The 23438-nt window shown below is 38.2% G+C and overlaps 1 protein-coding gene across 1 annotated transcript; it reads right to left on the bottom strand.

The window, feature by feature from the left end:
* Positions 1 to 398: 398 nt before the first annotated feature.
* LOC139711569 (probable RNA-binding protein 19) lies at positions 399 to 22071 on the bottom strand. Its single transcript, XM_071623450.1, has 26 exons — positions 22066 to 22071; positions 21542 to 21724; positions 20714 to 20845; positions 19916 to 19978; positions 19235 to 19388; positions 18515 to 18654; positions 17553 to 17759; positions 16931 to 17023; positions 16366 to 16444; positions 16005 to 16076; positions 15552 to 15640; positions 14192 to 14230; positions 13673 to 13748; positions 12568 to 12698; positions 11939 to 12054; positions 11167 to 11263; positions 10232 to 10342; positions 9284 to 9484; positions 6275 to 6431; positions 5663 to 5751; positions 4870 to 4936; positions 4106 to 4244; positions 3335 to 3451; positions 2815 to 2920; positions 2038 to 2161; positions 399 to 1474 (listed from the first exon to the last, which is right to left on the bottom strand). Exons 1-26 carry the CDS (start codon positions 22069 to 22071, stop codon positions 1407 to 1409), a joined length of 2856 nt encoding a protein of 951 aa, XP_071479551.1. The 3' UTR covers positions 399 to 1406.
* Between the last annotated feature and the right edge of the window lie 1367 nt (positions 22072 to 23438).

Here is a 23438-nt window from a genome sequence, read left to right as displayed (position 1 = left end):
ATTGTATAATCAAATGAATGGAAGCCATTCTCCTAATTTGATTGATTATCTGCACACAATTAATATTCTTTAACCTGACAAAAAGAACCAAGCAATGTCCTAATCAATGAGAGGTTAAATGAAGACAGAAAATATTAGAGGACTATTGCAAAATTCCATGAGTATTCACATTTGTACGCCGGATATTACTTTTTTTTACATCACGTCCTTGCAAAACTCTGTGCATATTCACAATTGCATGCTGGGTGTTACCTTTTTACATCAGGTCCAACTGACTCTGTCCACAGTTTGGCACACAATTAATTTTTCATTAAAAAAAAGAAGAATTGAACAGTCAACGTTCGATTCATAAAAGAGGTGAACAAAAGAGAGAAATACTACAGAAGATTATCATAAAACTCAATAACTATTCATATTTGTATGCTGGATTTTACCTTTATATAAGACAAATCCAGTTAATATTAGGTCTTCAGTTTGGCACAAAAGAAAAAAACACCAAACAAAACAGAACAAAACAAAACAAATAGGAGCAATATATCAGAGTGGAATCAAACAGGCCAGCTACTTTGTATCCTCTCTTTTTAAAAAGAGGGAAATGACGTATCGGAGAGAGCCCTCACTCCAAGGAGTCTATGTCATATTAAAATCTCAAATGTGTCTACGGCATGGTACTTGGAAGAGTAGGTTTAAGACAACCCTTTAATTTTCATTATATTAAGGTTTATAATAATCAAACACAAATCAACAACCCCTCTTCTGTGTAGAGAAAAAGGGTAACATGAAGACAACAGAAAATGCAATTGAATTGAATCACTGCTGGTACTAGCTGATCTTTAACAAATTCAATGCACAGGAACATCTAAGAAAATAATAAATAAAATGCTTCAGTATTCTTGAAACTTCACATAACAAGTGAAGTTGAACCAACAGGGTGTAACACTCATTGTATAATCTCGTGTCAAGGATGACTTTTGGCAAGAGAGAAATGCACCAATGCATTTTCTCTAAAACTTGGGCAACATGAACTTCGACTGTTAGTAGAAACATGCACAAAAAATTGTGGAAATTAGCTGGAATGAAGTCAAATGGCAATGAATAACAGCAAAGCCAAATCTCACTCTTTGATAGCACATTTCCATCATCCACAACTCCCAAGTCTGTCACTGACACTTCTTGACAGGTCCACTCGAAACATGTCGGCTCCGTGAAAGCCAAATAAGAACTCTAGCTTCTTTTCCACCCTGCAGACTTGATTTTTTGTGAACTGGCGTGCTGCTGATTCCCTCTTCGTTGGCAGTCATGTAGCGAAAAACACGATCACTCGTACCACAACCGCAGCGGAAGCTATCAACAATACCTTCAGGCTGTCGACGAGACGAGATCTAAATGATTCCCGCTTGACCACTTCACTCGGCAGCGGCCAGTGTAAGGTGGTCAAGGAGGTCAGACTTCTTTAGCTTCTTGCTTGATGTACCTGTGCATCATGGATCAATGACATAGAATGCAACTGTAAGTTGAGCAAGCATGAAATAACGAATGCCTTGCATACAAGTGTCAGCACATTTTTATTGTTGGGTTTTCGTAGACATATGCGATGTGTCACACATGTCAAATATTAATATGCAATCAGAATTTGCACATTCCACAGACTTTAAAATGCCTTTGTGAATTCCAGCCTCGAGACTCCTATTACTGGCCTGATGAATGGATTTATCTCACAGCATTGTTAAAGAATTGTACCAGGTAGTCAGAGTCACACCATGGCACTGACGGAATAAATTCCAAGATTTTATCTCAAAATGACTATGAGATATCTAAAGACTTTGGAGAATATAACAGAGGCAAAGAATTGATTAATGAATGAAAACTTAGATTTGTATTTCTGAACTGGCACATTTATAGCCAAATACTATCTTTGTTTATACGCTCCGGAAAATGCTAAGAGTCTAAAAAATGGGGCTGCTACTGTGAAATGTTTTGCTTTTCCCTACTTTTGATAGGAACTTAAGCAGAAGAGGAGGTTGAATTTCCACATACCATCGGAGTAGAGATCTGCAGTCTTCTTGCGCAGCTGATCAATGGTCTGCTCACTCTCGGCCCATTCCAAGACCAGACGTCTGCCGTAAAGATGGCTGCTGTGACACAGCGAGTCAAACGCCCTCTGGAGACAAAACACAAGATAATAGGGGCATAAAAATCTCATATGCAAAAAAGACAACTTTTTGCACCTCACAAAAGGATTCTAAGTAATGTGCATGCTGTTTCTTATGATTGTGAATGCCGGGGAATGCCAAGGAAGCAAGATGCTGTGCAACCCAAACATGGCATATCGCACATAGGATACAATGCAATGGCAGACACCATGTCAGGATTTAGTGACCAAAATCTAGACACTGATAAGAAAGGTTTGAAAACATTTGGGAACACTGAGAGGTCGTTTACCAATTTGGATTATGCAATGTAAACATAATGAGCAAAATGAGAGTGTGGCAACATTCCCAAAATGTATGATTTTGCTGAGTTACTGCCAAATTCAAACAGTTTTGATATAAATACAGACATTATAACTTACAGCAGAATTCTTCCGAAAATAAGTACCACAACCACACCTGCTCACTATTATTTTACTGCATATTTGATTTAATTCTTCTTCTTTTTTTTTTTGGGGGGGGGGGACATTCATTTTCCAAAATTTCAACTCTAGAATTACAGTAGATGCACGCTCAAGGATAAAAATACTGTAACAGTACAGTGAAAATGACCCTTATTAATGTTGAATACGAGTCAGAACTGCAAAAGACAGTGATATCTTACCCTTGCATCTTGCTTGGAGAGAAAGTCCACGAAACCAAAGCCTCTGTGAGATCCTGTGCCGCTCATCTTCTTTGGTAGCCTCACAGATTTCACCTCACCGAATGTGCTGCACGAGAGACGGTAGAAGCGCCAGTAGCCACAAACACATTAAATAATACATTTATTATACCTCAGATTCATTCACTTGAACAGCACTTTTAATTTTCTTCTTCCTTCCCAGGTTGATATCTGAAGAGCTCAAACTGGACATGCCAGATTTTCACGAATCATGAGAAATGACAAGGAATAAAAGTACCAATCTGTGATGCAGCTTATCATTTAAAGTAACAATTTGCATCTACAAATTGAAGTTCTGGTGTTGCAACTATTAACTGTTCAATTTTGTACTTGCAGTAATCTTACACAAGCAAGCTTACGTGAAGCTATATCATAAGACAGTGCAAGCATCATATTCATAAAACAAACATTCCATGTTTTATTCAAGTATAAAGAGTTCACATTCCCTACTTGAGCCACTTACACAAAGAGTTGTTTGATCTCACGGACTGACGCCTCAAATGGAATGTTGCGGACCAGAATCTTGGTGGATGTTTGCTTTTTCTCCTTTTGTTTCCTCTTGCTAGAACTTTGCTGATTCCTATGGGAACAAAGAGAGACAGAGTACACATCTATTTGATAATAGGATATTTTTCTGTATGTTCCTATTTTGAATGTTACAGATTTAGAGTAAGTTTCATGATGTACTGATTGCATCTTCAACTTGACAAAATGCTTTGAATTTAAAAAGGCACATTCATTTGTTTGTTCCTGAGCTTCGCTCATTTTGTTCCTGAGCTTGTTCCTGTTCTCTGTTCGAGTTTAGCCGTTCTGTTCGACTGTCCAGCTCCCGTTTCGTTTCAACAAGAAGCTCCTGCTTCTACCCAGTCCACCCGCGACAGGTGAGTTTCATATCATTAATCTGTGTTTTGACCACATAAGTGCTGCAAGCCTTACTTTCACGCTTTGGCCTTCCACTGTATAACAGTATATCAATAATATAATTTCTTGTATTATGTGTTGGGGGAATGCACCCTACAAGCTCTGCTTTTTAGCATTCCTCCCCATTTCCAGAATTTCTATATAATCAAAAATATTCTGTAAACTTATCTTTTATTGTGTATTGTGATGTAATTTATGCATTCAATTTCTGTAAAATATTCACATGTTTCTGTTGGAAATGGAAAAAATGAATGAATGAAAAATGATAATAGCATCAAGATAAAGAACGCTTGAAATGGAGGTGATTACTTACTGGGTGGTCGTCCTGTTGGATACCTTCAGCTCCAAGGCGTGTCCATCCACTTCCACATGCTGGTATTCCTTGATTGCCTTTTGGGCGGAAGCCTGATTCTCAAACTCCAAGAAGCCGTATCCCATCGATAGGAACTTACCTGCAGGGAGAAGTTAATTATTTGACATTCATTTCATCACAAAATAATTTTAAGCAACGCTACAGTAAATGTACATCAAATTTGCAATTTTTATAAAAATGTCTACTCATACTTACAATATTGGCCATTTATTTTGGTCATAGAGGAAATTATTCTTTTTCCATTCTTTCGTGCAGCAGACAGATAATAAAACAATATTTTAAACCTATGTATCATCTTGTATTTTATATCATCTCATTTTTTTACCCACTTGCACATCATACCCCATTGGGTCTTATCTCAAGCAATAATTTTTTTCTTGAATTATAAATTAACCTAGGTCAATCAATACGATACACAATGTTTCAGAGAAAACAAATTACTATTAAGTTGACACTTCTTCCACCAAATCTTGTGATTAGCATTGATGAACCAATAACTGCACCATGGCTTTAGGGAAATACAAGCAGCACGATGTAACTGTGACTAAAGGTACATGCACTATATCTGAATGCACTGGTTTTACATTCGCAACTTCAGCTGAAAATCCACTAGAAAGCATCATACTAGCAAAGATATGTCATTTTGAACATTTTGCTTGTTCACAATTTAAAAAACATAAAGTATGTTGCATTTCTTTACTTACCAGTGTTCTTGACATCCTTTTTCCTGGCAACAGTAACATTCCTCAATGCTCCACACTTCTTGAAAACCTGCATTTGTAAGCAAACCATATGTAAATCAACATACTTTGAACAACCGCCTAAAGTAAATTACAAGCAAATGACACGGCTGGTCTATCCGTGCCAAGACAATGACATCAAATGTTTCAAAACATTCCAATTTCCAGTGTCCATAGGCGTTTTCACATCAGCCCGATAAAAATCCGAGCTCGAGATATTTTTCGCGATCGCAAATTAGCGAGCTATTTCATTTCCTATTCGCATCAGCCTGAACATTATAAAACAGCGCGCTAGTTCGCATTAATTATCCTGCAATTTTGGAAATTTCCCGAGTTGGACTCTAGAAATTTTCTCGATTAATTAGCGCGCTAATTTGTATTCACATTATCAAATAGAGCGCTATTTTGTGATCGGGTTAATTTCCCAAGTCAGAAAATAGTGCGCTATTTCGAAACATCGGGCTGATGTGAAAACGCCTATTAGCATAGCACTTAGCATTTTGTGTTGCATTCTACATCACTATCTTCATATCATTTTCGAATAGAATCAAATTAATGTACAGCCTGGAAATTTAGTATACGTAATTATACTTTAATGCAAAAGAAAAGCAGATAATGTTTTGGTGGTGCTGTTTTCTTCTAAAGTTACCAATGAATTGCCACTTTTAATTTACCTTTGTAGCAGTATTGTGTTTCTCATTTTTGCTCTTGCTTGCACTTCATGACAATGAATGGGACAAAACTTATCACTTCTTACCTTTCTCAAGGTGCTCTCCTCAGTTTCAAAGTTGAGATTCTTGACAAATAGGACGCTGCCTTCCTCCGGTGAGTTGTCATCATCAGATTCTGGTGTGCAAGAAAAGAGGTTTTTTTAAGTTTCCTTTGAACTTTCTTTTTGTGTTTGGTTCCCTCAGTTATAAAATGCCATCTTTTTCTGTGAGGATAGAACTGAGTTACCTGTTCTATGTTAATTTCTGTAATATTTAGTTTATGTATTGAACAAAAGATCATATAAAGAGCAGCTCCATCTTATACAGCAAAAAAAAAACAAAAAAAAACCCACAAATGTAACTTCCAAAACTGGTTGTATCCTTGTTTCTCATTGTTCGAGAATTCAGTTGAAATATTACATGCAAGAGAAAACTACTAGGATGCATTTAGACATTGCGTGTATGCACACACATTCCATCAAAGATTAGTCGATTAGATAAGACAGAATGTACAATCACCTAGCTGCATTATTTTGCAGGTTCTGGATGCTGCCACATCAAATTTTGCATGTTCATAGTCAATGTTTTTCTTTACAAATACGCACTAATTACTCTCTTCTGTGGAAGTTGAATTTGAAGAAAGTCTTGGGTTTGCTTACCAGGCTCTGCTTTCATTTCTTTCTCCTTCCTGTCAGAAGATGTATCCATCTTTTCCTCTGTGGCAGGTGCTCCCTCAGTCTCCTTCTCCAAACTTTTTGATGACGTTCCAAAGACGTCCATTGGCGCCCATTCCAGATAGAGGGGTACATGCTTAAACTGATGCAAAATGAGATCAGAGAAAGAAATTTTATCAAACTTTTATTTACCACACACAGTTGACTGGGGTGTACGCAAGTACTACAAATGGAATACAGCCATGCACTCCTGTTATAATGAAGTCATCCAGATGAGCATGTTTTGTTTATTTCCCCCCATTACATCGAAATTTCGTTTACCGAACAGTAAAGTATATGAAGATATACAGATGATAATTTGGGGACCGGAATTTTATTTTGTTTTACAGAGAATTTTGTTGTAATTCTTATATAGGCAAAGTGCACACTGTATTTGAGAAAAAACAGAAGAACTAAGAATCTAATATCTGAATCGAATCACTGCTTATTAAAATGTAGGTCAATTTGTCCTTCATTTACATTAGTCATCAAATTTCATGCCATGTCATTGTCCTCAACCCTTCATTCAAACTTGTTTACTGTTTTGCCAGTATCTAATTTCATTGAAATGAACAATAAACAGGTGCACAGGAAATTCTTTCAATGCAGTTTCTTTGTCTTCACATTTCACAGTAATGAAAGGCATGTGAGTTTCTCACCTGTCACTACAAATGAATGCAATTAACATGAGACAGGTGCAAAGGGGGTACACACCTGTTGTTTATCCCATTTCTTTCATTTCAACCAATGATACTGTATTCTCACTTGTTTGTCATGTAGTTCAGTATGGATCACACTTCGCGGGGGGGGGGGGGGGGGGGGGTTCACAAAGCTGTTCTTAAAGTTACGAAGGACTTGAGAACGACTGGTGAGCAGTTCTTGTGCTGACTTATTGAGATTCTGATAAGTATAGCACATAAGAACTGATCACCAGTTGTTCTTAAGTCCTTCGTAACTGTAAGAAAAGCTTTGTGAAACACCCCCCAGTAAACATTAAATTAAAAGAGTCTTCTGCACAGGCAGCAATGTATAAAAATTGCAACTGAATAGCATCCTTTAACTTTATAAAGCAGTGAGTGAAGCTGCACAATTTTTCATACCTTTTCTTCATCAAATCTGAAAAGGCTAACAGTTGCTTTTAATCATATATGTGTTTCCAACTTTTCTTTCATTTTCTTCTCTTGGTGGCTGATTTGTTTTGAATTAATGGGCAAAACATTCAACAGATCATGGAGAAGCTTACTGGCCATGAGACTTATGGTCATCTACTAAGTATGATTTTGAATAAACCTCTGTCAAGATCAAAACAAAAACATAAACAACAAAGCCTCTGTTTCATAAAACTATGGTAACTTTAATATATTTATGGTAATTTTGCAATCAGTGGTAACCATGGGTGATTTCTTGGCTTTGATTGGGTACTGAAAAGTGTTGCTATGGTAGTTACCATTAATTGTACAGTAATCATAGTTCTGTGCAATTGGGCATATATAGATAAAAATTATGACCACAGCATTTAGGGGTGAACGTCATTGCCCACACTTGTCCATTCATCCTGTTTACACCATCCATATTTAACCACACCACACCGGCACGTGTATTCTGTTTACAACATTTTATTCAGTCACTACTCCCTTATCTAGACCGGCACATTCATTCTGTTTATAATATCTTATATTCAGCAACTGGTGATCAGTTCTTGTGCTGAATTATTGAAATTCTGATAAGTATAGTACATCAAAACTGATCACCAGTCGCTCGTAAGTTGTTCGTAACTTTACGAACAGCTTTATGACACAGGGCCCAGATGCAACATTTCATGTATAACGCAGTGTTAATGGGCATAAAATGAACTAGGCCAATACAGCTGCAGAATTAATCACTTACAGAGTGCACTGCTTTGACAAATACCGCTTTCAGTAACTCATGCATTTTTGGCCGGCTCCTGGTCCAAGCTAAATTAGCCTGCGCCAAGCATTAAAAATTGCGTTCAGTAACTATAGCAGAGCTGCGCTACTTTTGCGATGACCCATTCATAAACTTGATCAAGTAAGGGATAACTGCCATGGTTACTGAATACCTCATGGACAGAGCGGAAGTGCATTTTCGCGCGATATTTGATGTGCGTGCCTCGCGCTTATGAGCTGAGCAGCATAAGCTGTGACCTTTGAGCGTGAAAGGAATATTGGCCTGCGCCTGGCGCTGCTATCGTTCATAAACTCTTCGATCAGCTCCAGGCCCGCGCCTGGTCCGCGCCTAGTGCTAGCTGCAGCAGCGCCAGAAAAGTCCGCACCTGGCGCGGGCCACTTTGGCCCTCAGCCATTCATAAACTCAAAATTTTCGACTTGGTCCGCTCCTGGTCCAAGCCAAGAGGGTTACTGAAAGGGGTAAGAGTAAATTGGGTAAGAACCGATTTGATTAGTTCAACTACACAAAAATTCATGTTTGATAATTGGATAAAATGTATTCTACTATTATAGACCTTACTCCTGTAAATGCTGATGACAAACTACATCACAGTATCAAGGCCAACAAGTGAAATAATGCAGAATAAAAACTTGTGGATCAGACTTGACAGACTTTAGGGCCCGAATTCACGAAGGTGGTACAATTGAAATCATGGTTTAAACCATGGACAATTTGTATGGAGGGACAAGTGTCCCGTGGCCTATTTCATTACGAAATCAGTCATTTTGTCGACGAAATGGTCATTTCATCAACGAAATGACTGATTGGCCTGACAGTCCAACCCCTTCTCTCTTTCTTCAATTTCTCTATTTTAAAGGTCATAGCTCAGGGACTACTGTTCTCTAACAAGCACAATTTTAGGAAAAGAAGGCAAGCACACATGTGGTAGTACTACACAGCTCCTGAAAAAAAACTAAACAAAGACAAAAAAAACAAAAAAAAAACAAAGAGGCATCACAGTCCAGACATCACGAGTCTCCCACTTACCTTGGTATACGCCAGCTTGTAAAACGCCGCCTTCGCTTCTGTTGGTTCCAGGAACTCAACAATGGCTGTAAGCCCAGCGGGGGGCATGAGGACCCTTCCCAGCATGCCATGCTTGCCGAAGATGTCCCTCAAATCTTCGGGCTTCGTCCCTGCTGGTAGATTCTTGACAAGGAAGACGGACTTGCTTCTTGCTGCTGCAGCCTGCATCGCAAATCAGCATTTATGATATTAACGAGAATGATGCACGTTCTGAAAACTGATGCTATGCAAACCATTATAGTGCTGAAATCTTACTCTTGACTAATCCTAAGACAATGGTTTCAAAACGATATCATGAAGGAATAAATGACAAACTTTATGCAAGGCACATTAAATTCTGAGTACCAGCATATTAATGCGGCATGGAAAAAAAAAAAAAAACCATCACAAGCACTTTCCAACAACAGGATACCTTATGTACAAGTGTACATCAAACATAGAAATAGGAAAAGGGCAATGCAATGAAGTATTTGTAGATTTTGGAAAAAATAATCAATATACCATTTTCAATTATATTTTCAATCAGTATGGACACTTTAAAACAGTTGTCATTGCTATACCAAGCCAGTAAGGTGGAAAATCTGACAAGCTCTGTTATATTCACATTGCTCTACACATACTGTAAAACTAGAAACACTTCCGGCATGAAAATTTCAGAAATTGAGCCAACAGCTTTTTCTGCAATAAGAAACTTTTGCGAATTACCACTGGCATTCAATGCACTGTGTAGTCAAGTATTCCAGCGAGCATTTTACTTTCAAGATTCTTGGCTTCTCGCGAAAATCAAGAAAGTTTCATGCTCGCAAAAATTCTGGTTTGACAGTACTGATGACTATAAAAATTTTCCAGACACACTACAGAATGCAGTCCCTGGCATGAGAATCAGCAAAAAGAGGAACATGCTCTCACCTGGCTGAAAGAGTCCAGAGCGACGCCATTGTCCAGGAGAAACTGCCTTGTCTCGGCCACAATTTGTGTCTCTCCAAGGGCCATTCGGACTCCAAGACTACTGCTTGTCTCCTGGATGATTGAAAATATCCCATATTTTGTTATTGTTTTTAGCAGCTCAAATTGAACATATATCTAAAATTAACATGAAAGGAGTTCATTCATTGTGCAGTCAAACTCTTCAGTTTCCGGTGAAACAGGCATTTCAAATGAAAGGAGAGGTAGTGTTTAAATGCATTCATACAGTGTCCACACTGTCATGAATATGTATGTTATATGTAAATGAATGTGGCATGGTGGAAAGAGTCTAGAGCAGACATGGTGCTGAAGAGCGAGAAATCAAGTTATCGGTTGCTGTTTCTCAAAGTCTGGTGATGATACAGCTTTCTTGTTCAGTGTCACTGAATGATGCGTGTGATGACCCTGTTGATTACCACACAATCTTCTCTTTGAAGCCATAATTACAACACAGACAAGGGCACATAAACACGAGTAACCTCTCTGGAGTATGGTAGGCCTACCTTATACCCGCCACACACTATACGATCCGACCGGTCGTACCACCTCAAGACCGGAAGTGTGACATTACCAGCCTTGCCAGTTTCCAGTCGTACGACTGGGTCTTAGTGCTAGTCGAGATCTGACGTGTTGAATTTTTATGACTGGTCGTGGGCTTTCAGCTGATCACGATACAGTATTACGCAAAGAGTATAGAAGCGCACGCAATGCGCGTGCTTCAATACTCATTAGTAAAATGTACTGAAGCCAGGGCGGTCCTACACCTAGTTGTGTAGTCTGATCGTATAGTGTGTGTTGCCAGGTCGTATGACCTGGTCTCATGGTCTTTAGGTCATATAGTCACGAGTCGTATAGTGTGCAGTGGGCTTTATACATACCGTATCAAGGACTTCCCCTTTTGTCATCTCATACTTTTGTGCCATTACATCAGCAACCGCATTGGCAGATATGAAGAGGGTGTTCCAGTTATGTGAACTATGAATAAGGAAAAGACAAAAATCACAACAACAGTTAAACAAGAACAATGAGTATAATGCATCAAGAATCGTCCATCCATTTATAAAATACTTGCATTACCTGCGTCTTGGCATGGATCAGTGTGTTTGTGCATGTGTCAAGAACATTATACAAAAAGATCACATTGCTGATGTACAGCCTTGGAAGCTTTCTATTAAGAGACATGCAGACATGAGCACCTTGTCACTAATAATACTAAGTGTGTGTGTCTGTCTGTCTGTGTGTTTTTTGTTTTTTTGTTTTTTTCTACACTAAGCAAGTGAAATCTACCAGTTGAAAGACTAGGATTAAGAGTTAATAAACATTTGCCTCAAGACATGTTAGTTGCCCACTGGTTCATAGCTGTAGAAACTTGTGTATAGTTCTGACCAGGGCAAACATTACAAAGATAAGGTACTCTCCGATGTATGATTGACCAATATATCCTGCACCAGTCTTAACATCAGCTTGTTTGCAGGATTTATAAATATCAACATTGTATACAGACAGCCAGACTCATATGGGGCAGGCATGCTTAATTGACATCTAAACAGCTGAACACGGAGACGAACAGACAACTAAGAGACAAACTTCTCCAAACAGACTTGGTGGAGGAGGCTAGAATGGAAGGAAGGAAGGAGATCATGGGGGTACCTGGCACTCTGTGCTTTGGTCTTGGCTGCCTTCTTGTTCTTGAAGGAGGATCCCTCCCTGTGAGTTTCTTCCTCCACCTTCTTCTCCTTCCCTGGTAAGATGTGCAACATTCTCCCCTGTAATAGGACAATGAGAACATCCATGGAAGGCACATGTTTACATTAACAAGTAGCAAAGTACCTCAAATGTCACACAAGACATGCAGTTATCCTTTAGTTATAGAGAAAATCAAGACATTGCGCATGCACATGCAAACATAATATACATCAATGGAGAACACAGGATTATTTAAGTTACACTAATGCTGCCTGACAACACAAACGCCTTATCTATATACATTATACTTTTAAGGATCAACAGACTGGATGATATTAGGACAACAAATTAGAGCAGACTGGAGACCAGTAGGAAAAAAAAAAATATGCATGCATTAATTTATTTTGCTACTTTAATCTCAAATGGTTCTAATAATTGACTAAAACTGTCCCCTTGCCTCTCCCTACCCAAAAAAAAGTAACCAGCAAACTTTTCGACGGCTTCTTATTCTCAAAACTACCTTTAGCAGCCACCCAAGAGAGACAAGAGTGACCTTTAAAGACAGGTGGCCACTAAGGCAGGTTTAACTGTACCTGGAAGCTGATCCCATCCAGCTCTGAGTATGCCGTTACAGCATGTTCTGGCATCATGTATGTGATGAAGGCGAAGCCCTTGATCTTTTTGGTGAAGGTATCGATTGGGAGATTCACTTCTGTCAGAGGACCTAGAAGGTATAAGCAGACGACTTCCAATCTTGAAATATAATCACTGACAGTGATAATGATGATTATGTAGCCTGTAACATATATAAGGATAATGAGTATTACGATACTACATGTACTACTACATGTATTTCTACCAGTATACGAAAACAACTTTTACAGAACACTTCTTCATCACCTTTTGGTACAGAAAGTGCTCTATAAAGTGTAATTACCTCGAAATGGGAAAAACAAATTTAAATACAGTCAACCTCAAATAATTAAAAAATTGGCTAAGTCAAGTAAAATTCTACCCTGAATGGATATAGCAGCTATGTGTTTATTCTATTGTGTAAGTTGAAATTCAGGTAAAACAATGAACTTTTCTCCATTCTTGATTTCAACTTGGGCGAGATTGACTGTATTTACATGTAGATTGTGCTGAGTAGACTCCTAGGGGAGCATTTCAGCTATGCTCCTCCTGATAGTGTTGAAACACTGAGGGCAAGCTCATTTTGCTTAGAGGGATCGAACAGTTTTGGTTGAGACCTATTTTCAGGTTTCTAACATTTTTTGGTGAGATAATGAGAAACCTCTTACGAAATGTGAAAGAGCATGAAATTCTATGAGGAATTCAATGTTTATTTGATGAAAATTGGTTTTGAAATGGCTAAGATATCCAAAAAAGAGCGATTCTAATAAAGTGTGGGACCAACACTTTATTACGATCGCTTTGTTTTACTTTGTTTTTGGATATTTCAGTCATTCCAAACCCGATTTTCATCAAATGAACTTTGAATTCCTCTTAAAATGGTATGCTCTGTACTATATCATAAGTGTTTTCTTGGTATCTTGCAAAAAGTTAAAAGCCCAATTCTCATCTCCACCAATACTGTACTATCCCTTTAACACATACATAGACACCTGTTGGAGAATACTCGGGACTAGTCTTAAATGGGTTAATTACCTAGGACACACATGCTAAATCTAGACTTACCATATTTGCTAAACAGTAGCTCCAGATCCTCTTCTTTACAGATGTAGGCAAGATTCCGGACAAACAGCCGTCCAGTCTGAAGCGGACAAGCATGGGAGACAGACGCATTAAGAGGATTCTTAGTATGCATATCCCAGCACACAAAAAATACAGATACAATACATACACACTTGTACACACACACACACACTACAGCAATCCCTATACATTATATTCAATGGCTCACTATGGTGAATTCCACTCAAATAGGCTTACCCAAGATATGCCTTAAAACTTTGCACACAAAAGATACGTATAGAGACCATGTGAAAACAGAAATAAAATGGGAAACAACGATTCACTAATACATCTACAGCATGATTTTATATTCATTTATTTACAAGTCAATTCTGAAGACTAATTAAACAAGGCACTAGCACGCTTGAGTTCGATCCTTACGACTCAGAAACGTACACTATTCATCCCATTTTCCTGCACTTGCAATACAAAATGGTGAAGTCAAAACCTGATGTTACATACCTCTGCAACTGTGTCTTCAGAGTTTGCAAGTTCTGCTGCCTGGAAGTAAAAAAAAAAAGTGTGAAGATCAGCGTGAACAAAAATTTAGCAGTAGCAGCACATTGCTCCAGTTAGTGCTCCCTTAACCCTTTCTGCTGATTGCACCATGCCTGGAAACTACTTAATGATGAATAGAGATTTTCTCATCCCCCCTAATCCCTGTATTGTGTCACCATGGTCTTCTTGTTGGACCGAGGCACATTGCAATACCCGGGTGGGCTTGCCAATCTTTATACAATACAATACAATATTAGTATTTCTATAGCGCTCTTACAAATAGTACATATGTATCACAGCGCTTCACAAATCCATCTTTCACTTGGGAGGTAGGAGAAAAGAAAGATAGAAAAAAAATACAACAAACAAGGAGAGAAAGAAAAACAAAAGTACATTGTATAATGAATCAATCAGATATTGAAAAGGAAAGTCTTCAACGACTTCTGGAAAACTGACAGAGATGGTGATTCCCTGATACTTTGAGGGAGCTGAATCTTTACAAGCAGGTTAAGTATGGGTGGCTTACAGGATCCTGATAAAAAAGCTTGGCACATCAAGCTTAGTGTCCAAGCGCACAAAGGGTTACCGTTGGGTAAATCATCTACAGACTAAACTTACAACGAGCCAAAACTCACCATCGCCTATGGCATCAAGCTTGACCAAAAAACAAACATTTGCCATCTTTCATTGCTCCTGCCAAAGCTCACCTTCAACTGACCACCCCTATATTCATATCCACTACTGCTTGCATCACTCATTACATTTCATCAAACAGTTACTTTTTTTTTAAAGATTACACAAATAAACGTTTGACCAATAGTGACAGTCAAACAGACCTTTTGGGTCTGTACCATCACATTTTACAAAGCACATGACACAATGTATATGTCCAGTACAGCTTTTTTAGGCATCATGTTGGATGTGCTACATGCTTTTCAACTGCTGGCAAGGGGGTGTCTTATGATTTCAATTACGTGAGGTGTATTCCCTATGGTTGAGATGAAGCATTTTCTCTCTCAAATCTCAAGCTGCTGACACATTGTGTCTTATATACCCTTATAAAATAGTCACTAGCATGATGTAGAGAAAATTTTGCTTCAAAATGCACTGGATACATAATTACTCTGACACAGAGACTATGCAGAAATTTGGTATATTTGGACTTGAACTACATGTAAAACTATAATAAACAAAGTAATACAGCATGTTTTGTCTGTATTTTTGCATAAGATGTAGTGAGGATCTCAAATGTTTACATTTACTAATTTTTTACTCTACCAAAGTGACAACTGCAACATTTAGTTTATAGGACAGAGTGTCTTACCTGCTTTGCCCAAGGAGGTTCTTCATTGTGCTTGGTGTAGGCATTCTTGTTCCATGCTTCTTCCCTGAAGATTTCAACATACCTCCTCCCTGTGACCACAAAGTAAAACAAATTGCAAAACTTCTTACTTGCAGCCAAAGCTATGATGTGTAAATTAACATTCATGCTTTATGTGTTGGAAACAGTAACTCTCATGTTGTTCAGCATATTGTATCAACGTTTATCACAATATGCTTTCGTTAACATGCAAGACTTCTTCATTTCAGTTTTCATAAAGTCATTCTGCAGTGCCATTCATAGACTTATTTCAAGCTTTCTCACACAATCCTCCCATAAAGAAAATGTCTACTCATAAGAGTTGTATTTTGCAAAAATTACTAGTGGTGACCCTCTCCAATATGCCAGTGCATAATAAAGAGTACACTGCGACCAAATATGTGAAGATTTACTTACCCATATAGTCTCTATTTCTCTTCATTGCCTTGGTAACATCCCCCTCTGATCCAAACTCCACAAAAATTACACCTTTGGGGAAGACAAGAGTAAATAAATACCCATATACATATTTAAAACAACGTTCAACAACAGACCACTTCCTAGATTGTACTTTAACATTATTACAATTGATTATATCATTGATTTCTATTGTAAGTCTATGGCAGCCTGTGTGGTAAGGAAATTTAAAATTGATTATATCTTTCGATAAAACAGGGCACTGGTCACACAAAGCAATAGAGTACAATGGAGTGATTTTTAATCATCTAACATAGAGCCACAGAAATACACAGTTTTATTATTATCATTTTTTCCTTACCTGTGCGCTGCCCTCTGTCGTTGAGCGGTGCTCGAATGGCCTGGATTTCCAGTGGGGCAAAGAACTTGACCACATCATCCTAATGTGAGAATTGGAACAAAATTAAATGGCACTTATTCTCACTGGCATTCTATCATGTATCATCCATCATTTCAATATTTGAAGCATAGGCACAAGGTATAAAGACACTATTTGACTTTTCGTTAGTGAAGGATGATGCATTAAAACCTTTTATTATTTTTTAACTCCAAAACATGGCTTAAAATTGAGGGTCATACAAAGTACAGGATTTGGAAGAGCAAGTCACAGAAATAAAAGTATAATCAGCACATTTTCACAGCCAGAACTAACTAGAATAGAGAGACTGAAGCTCGATGAACAAGAGTAACACAGCAAGAAATCAAAATGCCTGGTTGAGGACAGTTTCCAACCAACAGACTCTACAAATCCTAATTCTCTAACTGCACTGAAAAGAGATCTGAAGATTTTGTGTTTGAAAGAACTTCCTTTAAAGACACTAAAAAAAAAAGGGGGGGGTAGTAAAGGTGCACCCTCAGTGTCTCACCTCTTTGACGTTGAATGGAACTCCTCTGACCTTCACGGTGAAGTCACCACGTTCATACTTTTCATCTTTCCTGACGCTCCTCATCAACTTTGTCTGAACCCAAAACAATGTGAAATTTGAGACTTGTCGATGTTAAACTTTAAACAGGAGAGTATTTGGAATCACAGATATCCAACCAATGGATTTCCCCATGTTCTAATCAAAGTTGGGGATTTAAATCAAAGCAATCTAAATAATAAATTGAATCAAATCGTGTTTCAGGGTTGGGGGAGGGGAGAAAGGGAGATTCACAATTTGTACCATGAACTGACATATAGCTAGAACTTGCCAGTTTTGACCAGTCCTTCAGAAATACAATTAGAATACTAACTCTGTCTGCATTGACATCAAATGTCGACACCAACTCATGAACTAACACTCAGTCATGATATCCTTCTATGAACAGCATTATGAAACACACATTACAAGTGTAGGACAAGTGTGTAAGGAGAAAATACCACATATTGTATGCACATCTAAAGATGAAATCCAGACGAATAATAGCAAAAAAAATATATATATATATATTATATAATAAAATCAAAAGTAATTGCTCTAACACAAGCAAAAATTTTAAACAAACCTTCTTTTTCCTGATTCTCTCTACCTCTGTAGAGATCTTCTTTGTGATCGTCCCTTGACCAGTTTTCTTTCCTTCATCCTTCTTCTCTCCTCTTTCCTCCTCCTCTTCTTCATCATCTTCAGATGAGGAGTCTTCATCTTCACTACCATCATCCTGTGTTTCTTTGTCCTCCATCATATCAGTCTTCTTCATCTTTGATTTTAGGTACTGTCATAGAGAAAAATAAATAATGGCTGACCACTCAGATAAACGAGACTGAAATGATCGCCTCATCAAAACGCATCACTGCTGCTAATAGGGATTCAAATACAGTGGACTCCCATTAGAATGTAGTCCTTGTGACCGGCATTTTTCATTTGTTAAATCGAAATTTCGTTATAACCGAAGAAATAAACTATAAACAAAATAGAGCGGATAATGTTGCAACCTGAATTTTTACTTCGCTGTAACTGGAATCTAGTTATAACCATGTTCGTTATAGTGGGAGTGCACTGTAATTGATCATAAAGGTAACAGATATTTTTGGTATGGAAGAGGATAAAGTGTATCAAAGTCACTTCTGGAAATGATCACCAAAAATCTATTGTATGAGGCAACAGGAAACAGGAGTCCAAGAATTATTGGAAGCCTATCATACTAACCTCAAGCAAAACAGTTTTGATAGAAGAGCCTGAACAAAAAAGATGTTATTCTGTCTTTGGTGACATCATTTGTGAAACTGTGCCAAGAGGTCATACTTGAATGTCAGCTGTATTCCTCGACTATCTGACCACACATATATAACGGGAGTACATGAATATGTGTGGCTATGCAATCAAAGCATATTTTGACCTATCACAAGGTTATCATTCCTATGCAGATGTACAGAGACAATATATACACATTACAAAAGTACTGCATTACAAAGTATAAATGTTGTTTGCACTTGGAAACTTTGTACAAGGTAAAAATATACTACTTACGTCCATGTCCGATAATTCTTTCTTGTTGGCCTCCTTGTTCTTCTGATCTTCAGCAGCCACATCTTCCTCCATCTCATCTTCTTCATTCTCCTCCTCTTCACTATCACTACTGCTATTATCTTCATCACCATCTACACTAACTATGGCGGAAGAAAAAGAAGAACAAAAGTGAAAACAGCATTCTCAATACAAAGAGTAACTTTAACCTGTTGAGGTCGAGTCCAGAGTATACTCGGGCAAGGGTCTATGGGAAATGCGTGTTGTAACAAAATCAAACTGTCTTCAATGGATTAATAGTCATGAGTCATTAGATATTGGCACTACATGTGGCAATTTTATGGCCAACTATGCACACAACTTTGCAATATTTCTTTCCTATTACGTCCTCGACATTTACGCTGAAAAGAACATGGATACACACAAAGCCTACATATTGGATTTCTAGTAAAAAAAAAAATAAATAAATAAATAAATAAAATATGTGGTCCTCGAGTTATTTCAATAGCATATACCCACATACACACACACGGAAGCCCCAGTTTGGCAGCGGTAAAAAGTCCATTTCTATCCTTCATCTTGGATGAAATATGCAACATGCTGAAATCTGAACCAGTTAAATATTCTTCTCTGATATCACCAGTTTAATTTACCTATGCCATATGAAAAAAGTACAATGCAAAAGTACATGGGATGTAAAATCATTATTGGTTTAATCCATACCTCTTCTGGAGACCTTGGACTTGGATTTCAGATTTCCCGTTTTCTCCTTGGCCTCATCATTCCTGGCCAGCCCAGCATCATTATCCCATATTCCTTTGCCTTCCTTCACATTGTGAGCCTCCAGGAACTCTTTGAATTGGGGATCTTCTTCCAACTATAGTACAAAGAGGAATCAAACTCCACATGACATTAAAAGGAAATGCACAGGAAATAGCAAGATGAATCAAAGTGGAACAAATCTTGACACTACCAACATTCACTACAGCTCAAGTTTGCTAGATGGGATACATATTTACACAACTCCTAGGCACCACAGGTTTCAGATGAAAAACTTTACAACTCACAATAAAATACCCCTTTCAGCCCACTACAAAAGCAGAACCTTTATGTATACTTGCTCTGTAACAAATGATTTGTTCACCTAAAATTAATGACTGATAGAATGCATGTAATTCAGCAATGCATTTCTTGGACTCTCTCTCCATCCATCCACCCAATACTTATATTTGAATAACAAACTAATAACTGAAATCAAATATACATTCATGTTACAATAAGATAAAGAAACAATTTCAATCCAATAGTACTGGATCAGTACATACATACATGTGAACCTTATTGTAAGGTAATGACAAAGCAAATGGAAATAGAAACACAACCACAAAGCTGGTAATAAATTACCTCCCCTAGGATTCCTGTCCCTTTCTTCTTCTCCTTCTTCTTTGACTTCTCTGATGCCTTACTCTCCTAGCAAAGAAAGAATCCATAAGAATCAAATCATGAAATCACATTTGAAATCTCGAAAAAAATAAAAATAAAAGAGAACAAAAAAACCTACTAATATTTGAACACAAGTCTCTTCATAAAGGAATATCCAATGCTGACTACTCCACACCACACAAGCTACCTCTGGGGTTTCACAGTTGTGCTATCCAATGCAGCAAAGTTGGTTGTGTTACTCTTTGCTTTCAGCTCTTGGGCAGTGTTCAGTATAAAATGAAAGTAACACTGGAACAGGCTACTGGGTAACTTTATAATCTGGAATTTTTGGGAAAAACAGTGTGCTGACAGGCCAAGGGTCATCTCTCCCCTTTTGAATAAGGGTTTAGTAGTCTAGCTATCATGAGAACAATGTGTTTGATATCTTCATTTATATGGACCATGATCTCTGACATTCAAAATAGCTTACACTGGAATTCCCTGTTCCAGATTCATAAAAAGCATAACGACACAAACATTTATATGTACACACAAAGTATTAAAATCACATGTTCTTGCTGTTGATATGCGAGAACAGGTATGAAAGTGTAACTGCTTTAATCACAACATCATGTTACAAATGCCTCACTGTCATTTTGTACCATTTTATATATGACTGAAAAATTTCACTCTGCAAAAATATCTTGCTTTACAGAAGTGTTGATACTTTTTACACACAAACCTCGATTCATGCAAACAACTAATCAAGTTAACACATACTTCAGCATGCTTCTTTGACGGCTTATTCTCCTCTTTCTGCTTCTGCTTTTTCTGGAAGGCTGAACTTTTCTCAGAGTACTTGCTCCAAGGCCTGGCTAGATTTGGATCACCAAGATTCTTGGCTACCTCCACCTGCAAATAATTATAAGCATAGGAACCTGAATAGACAATCCAATAAGTTTTGTGTGTGGAATGGCAAAGTTAATGGGCGATTGTGGAGTGAAGATTCACATTTCCAGACACCGAGTATTGTAAAGTTTTATTTGCGTCAACCAGTATTTGGAATACATGCATACTAAAACTTTAATTAAATTTTGTTGTTTGTCCATGATGATTTTGCTACAAGACACAAGTTGGGCACTTCACTATCCTTTGGACATCACTGGATGAGCCTATGGGATGGGAAAAGAAGTGGTGCACATATGTCTGTGTATTTTTTATTTTTTACAAGATGTTATAATTTCCAGAGTTATTGAGCTGTTGTATTTCAGATAACATTTCATATTACTAGTACAATGCACATACAAGTGTAGATATATACAGTACATGTGTAACGGTATGAATAGGTAGAATGTCTAGTTTACAATTAAAACAATTCATATACAAAAAGATCAATCCACACTAGATTTTTTTCCTTTATTATGACACAAGACTCATACATCTGTCAATGGTGCAATGAATTGTAGACACCAACTTCAATTATTAAATAAATACTGTCTCGTCTTTGCATATGATAATATGGTAAAAACAAAACATGTGAACTTACTAATTCATTTTTCGGGGGGGGGGGGGGGGGGGAGTGGAGGGCATTGTTACATTTTGGCATACCTGGATTCTTGATGAATCTATAAAGGATTTGTTGAAGAAGTCCACTGCCCTCTGGGCCTCTGCATCTGTCTTGAATCCGACAAAGGCAAATTTCCGAAAGACGCCCCCTTTGGTGAACTTGAGCTGCACATCCGTCACATCTCCTTTGGCAGCAAATGCATTTCTCAACCTATCCTCACTTATCTATCAAATTCAGTGATCAAACAAAAGGAGTAAATTTACTGGAAAAATGTTCTTGCATGGCAAATGGCTACCCAATATGGTACAAAATACAAACCGATCTTGCAAAGTCTCACCTGTCATGCCTTGAGCAGATTTAACCATCTAACATTATGTGCGTGTAGCTCATTCATTGTCACTGTATTAACCATTCAATCCCCCACCAAATACAAGAGCATTGGTCACAAACTGAATTGCTGAGCGAGCATAATGTGTACTGACTACTGCACATGCAGTGACTGACGTAATTTTTCTTGCATTTTACCGAGTTGTTTGTATGGCCTCTACTTTCTACCTGCCTGTACCTGCATCTCTTTATTACATACAAATTGTGCACATACATTGTATGTGCACCCGCACCAAGTGTAAGGTTCAACCTCCTGTTCTGTTCCAAAGTTAGACCATGCACAAAAGCATTTGTGATTGTGTTGTGTAGCAGGTGGTCGCATTTTGGACAGCGTTGCGGTCGAATTATAAGCAGCTTGCCTGCATTACACACGTAATGCCAAAAACAAATTAATAGACTCTCTAGAGTTAAATGAATAAATTTTACGCCCTCCCCTTTTGCATTGGCCTTACATTTCTGTTTCCTTAATATTTCTACATGAAAATCTATGACCTGGGCACGGCCCCATAAACAAAAATGTTAGGATAGCAACTCTTGCTGGAATGGAATATGTGATTGTGGGAATTATTCGAATGGCAACTTCCAAATCCAATAAATTTTACTCTTTTACTGGCAAGACCAAGCGAAGACGCAGAGCATGACTATGACTATTAGCAGATTAGCATGCAACACAACCACACAACCAGCCGATCAGGAAGCTGGATTCTTGTCAATTGCCATTCCACCAAGAGTTGCTATCATATCAACTTTTTATGAAATGGGGCCCTGATAGTGATAACTGATATATGATTGTATTGCAATGCACATGCACCAGACATCAAATCCAATCACGTTTGCTATGCTCGCGCTCGTAACCTACGATGCACACAACACAGAACAGACAGGCGCACGCACTCAGATATAAGAAGAAACATGAATTTCAATATATGGGACTGACCACACACTGTCGACACAGTTGTGCTTTCACTTCTTCGCTTTGCACTTATGCAAAGCGAAAGACAGAGAGAATATTGCATGTAATCGACAAAGAAGCGTTATGTCTATACAAACCCCGGTTGGAAGATTTTTCACGATGACTCTGCTCATTTTGGGAATATTTGCACAAATAGGAGTAAAAATGTAGCACCATTCCCGTTCACACACAGAGTCGAGCACGTTGTGCAGAAAATAGATTGTAATACATTGTACGATCTTTGGTGAAACCCGTTTTGTTGACGCTGCATTTTATAGGCTCGATCAACTAAGGATCGAGAGGTCACATCAGCATCGACGATAGTCTGGGCTCCGTCCCCTTTTCCTTGGTGCCAAGAGAGGGCGCAAACTTTCTGATTGCGATATTCGAGAGACTGCGCGCCCAACTTTTTTCTCGGGTATCGCAGTTCTCGGCGTATCGCAATCCTCGGGTGTCACGCCCTCATACGGCTTGACGTGTACACGATCACTGCTACGAGTAAAAAGAGTCCAGAAGCTAGACTACATCGACGAGAGAGTGTGGAGCTCGGACGGGCGGACTTCTGTGGTGGATCATGGATGGATCACGGAGCACCCGTC

The sequence above is a fragment of the Diadema antillarum genome, unplaced genomic scaffold, assembly GCF_040938485.1.
Source record: "Diadema antillarum isolate AM-2024a unplaced genomic scaffold, OU_Dant_1.0 scf00000040, whole genome shotgun sequence".
Taxonomy (NCBI): domain Eukaryota; kingdom Metazoa; phylum Echinodermata; class Echinoidea; order Diadematoida; family Diadematidae; genus Diadema; species Diadema antillarum.
The sequence above is the reverse complement of the archived record's forward strand: the minus strand, read 5'-3'. Positions and strand labels throughout refer to the sequence as shown.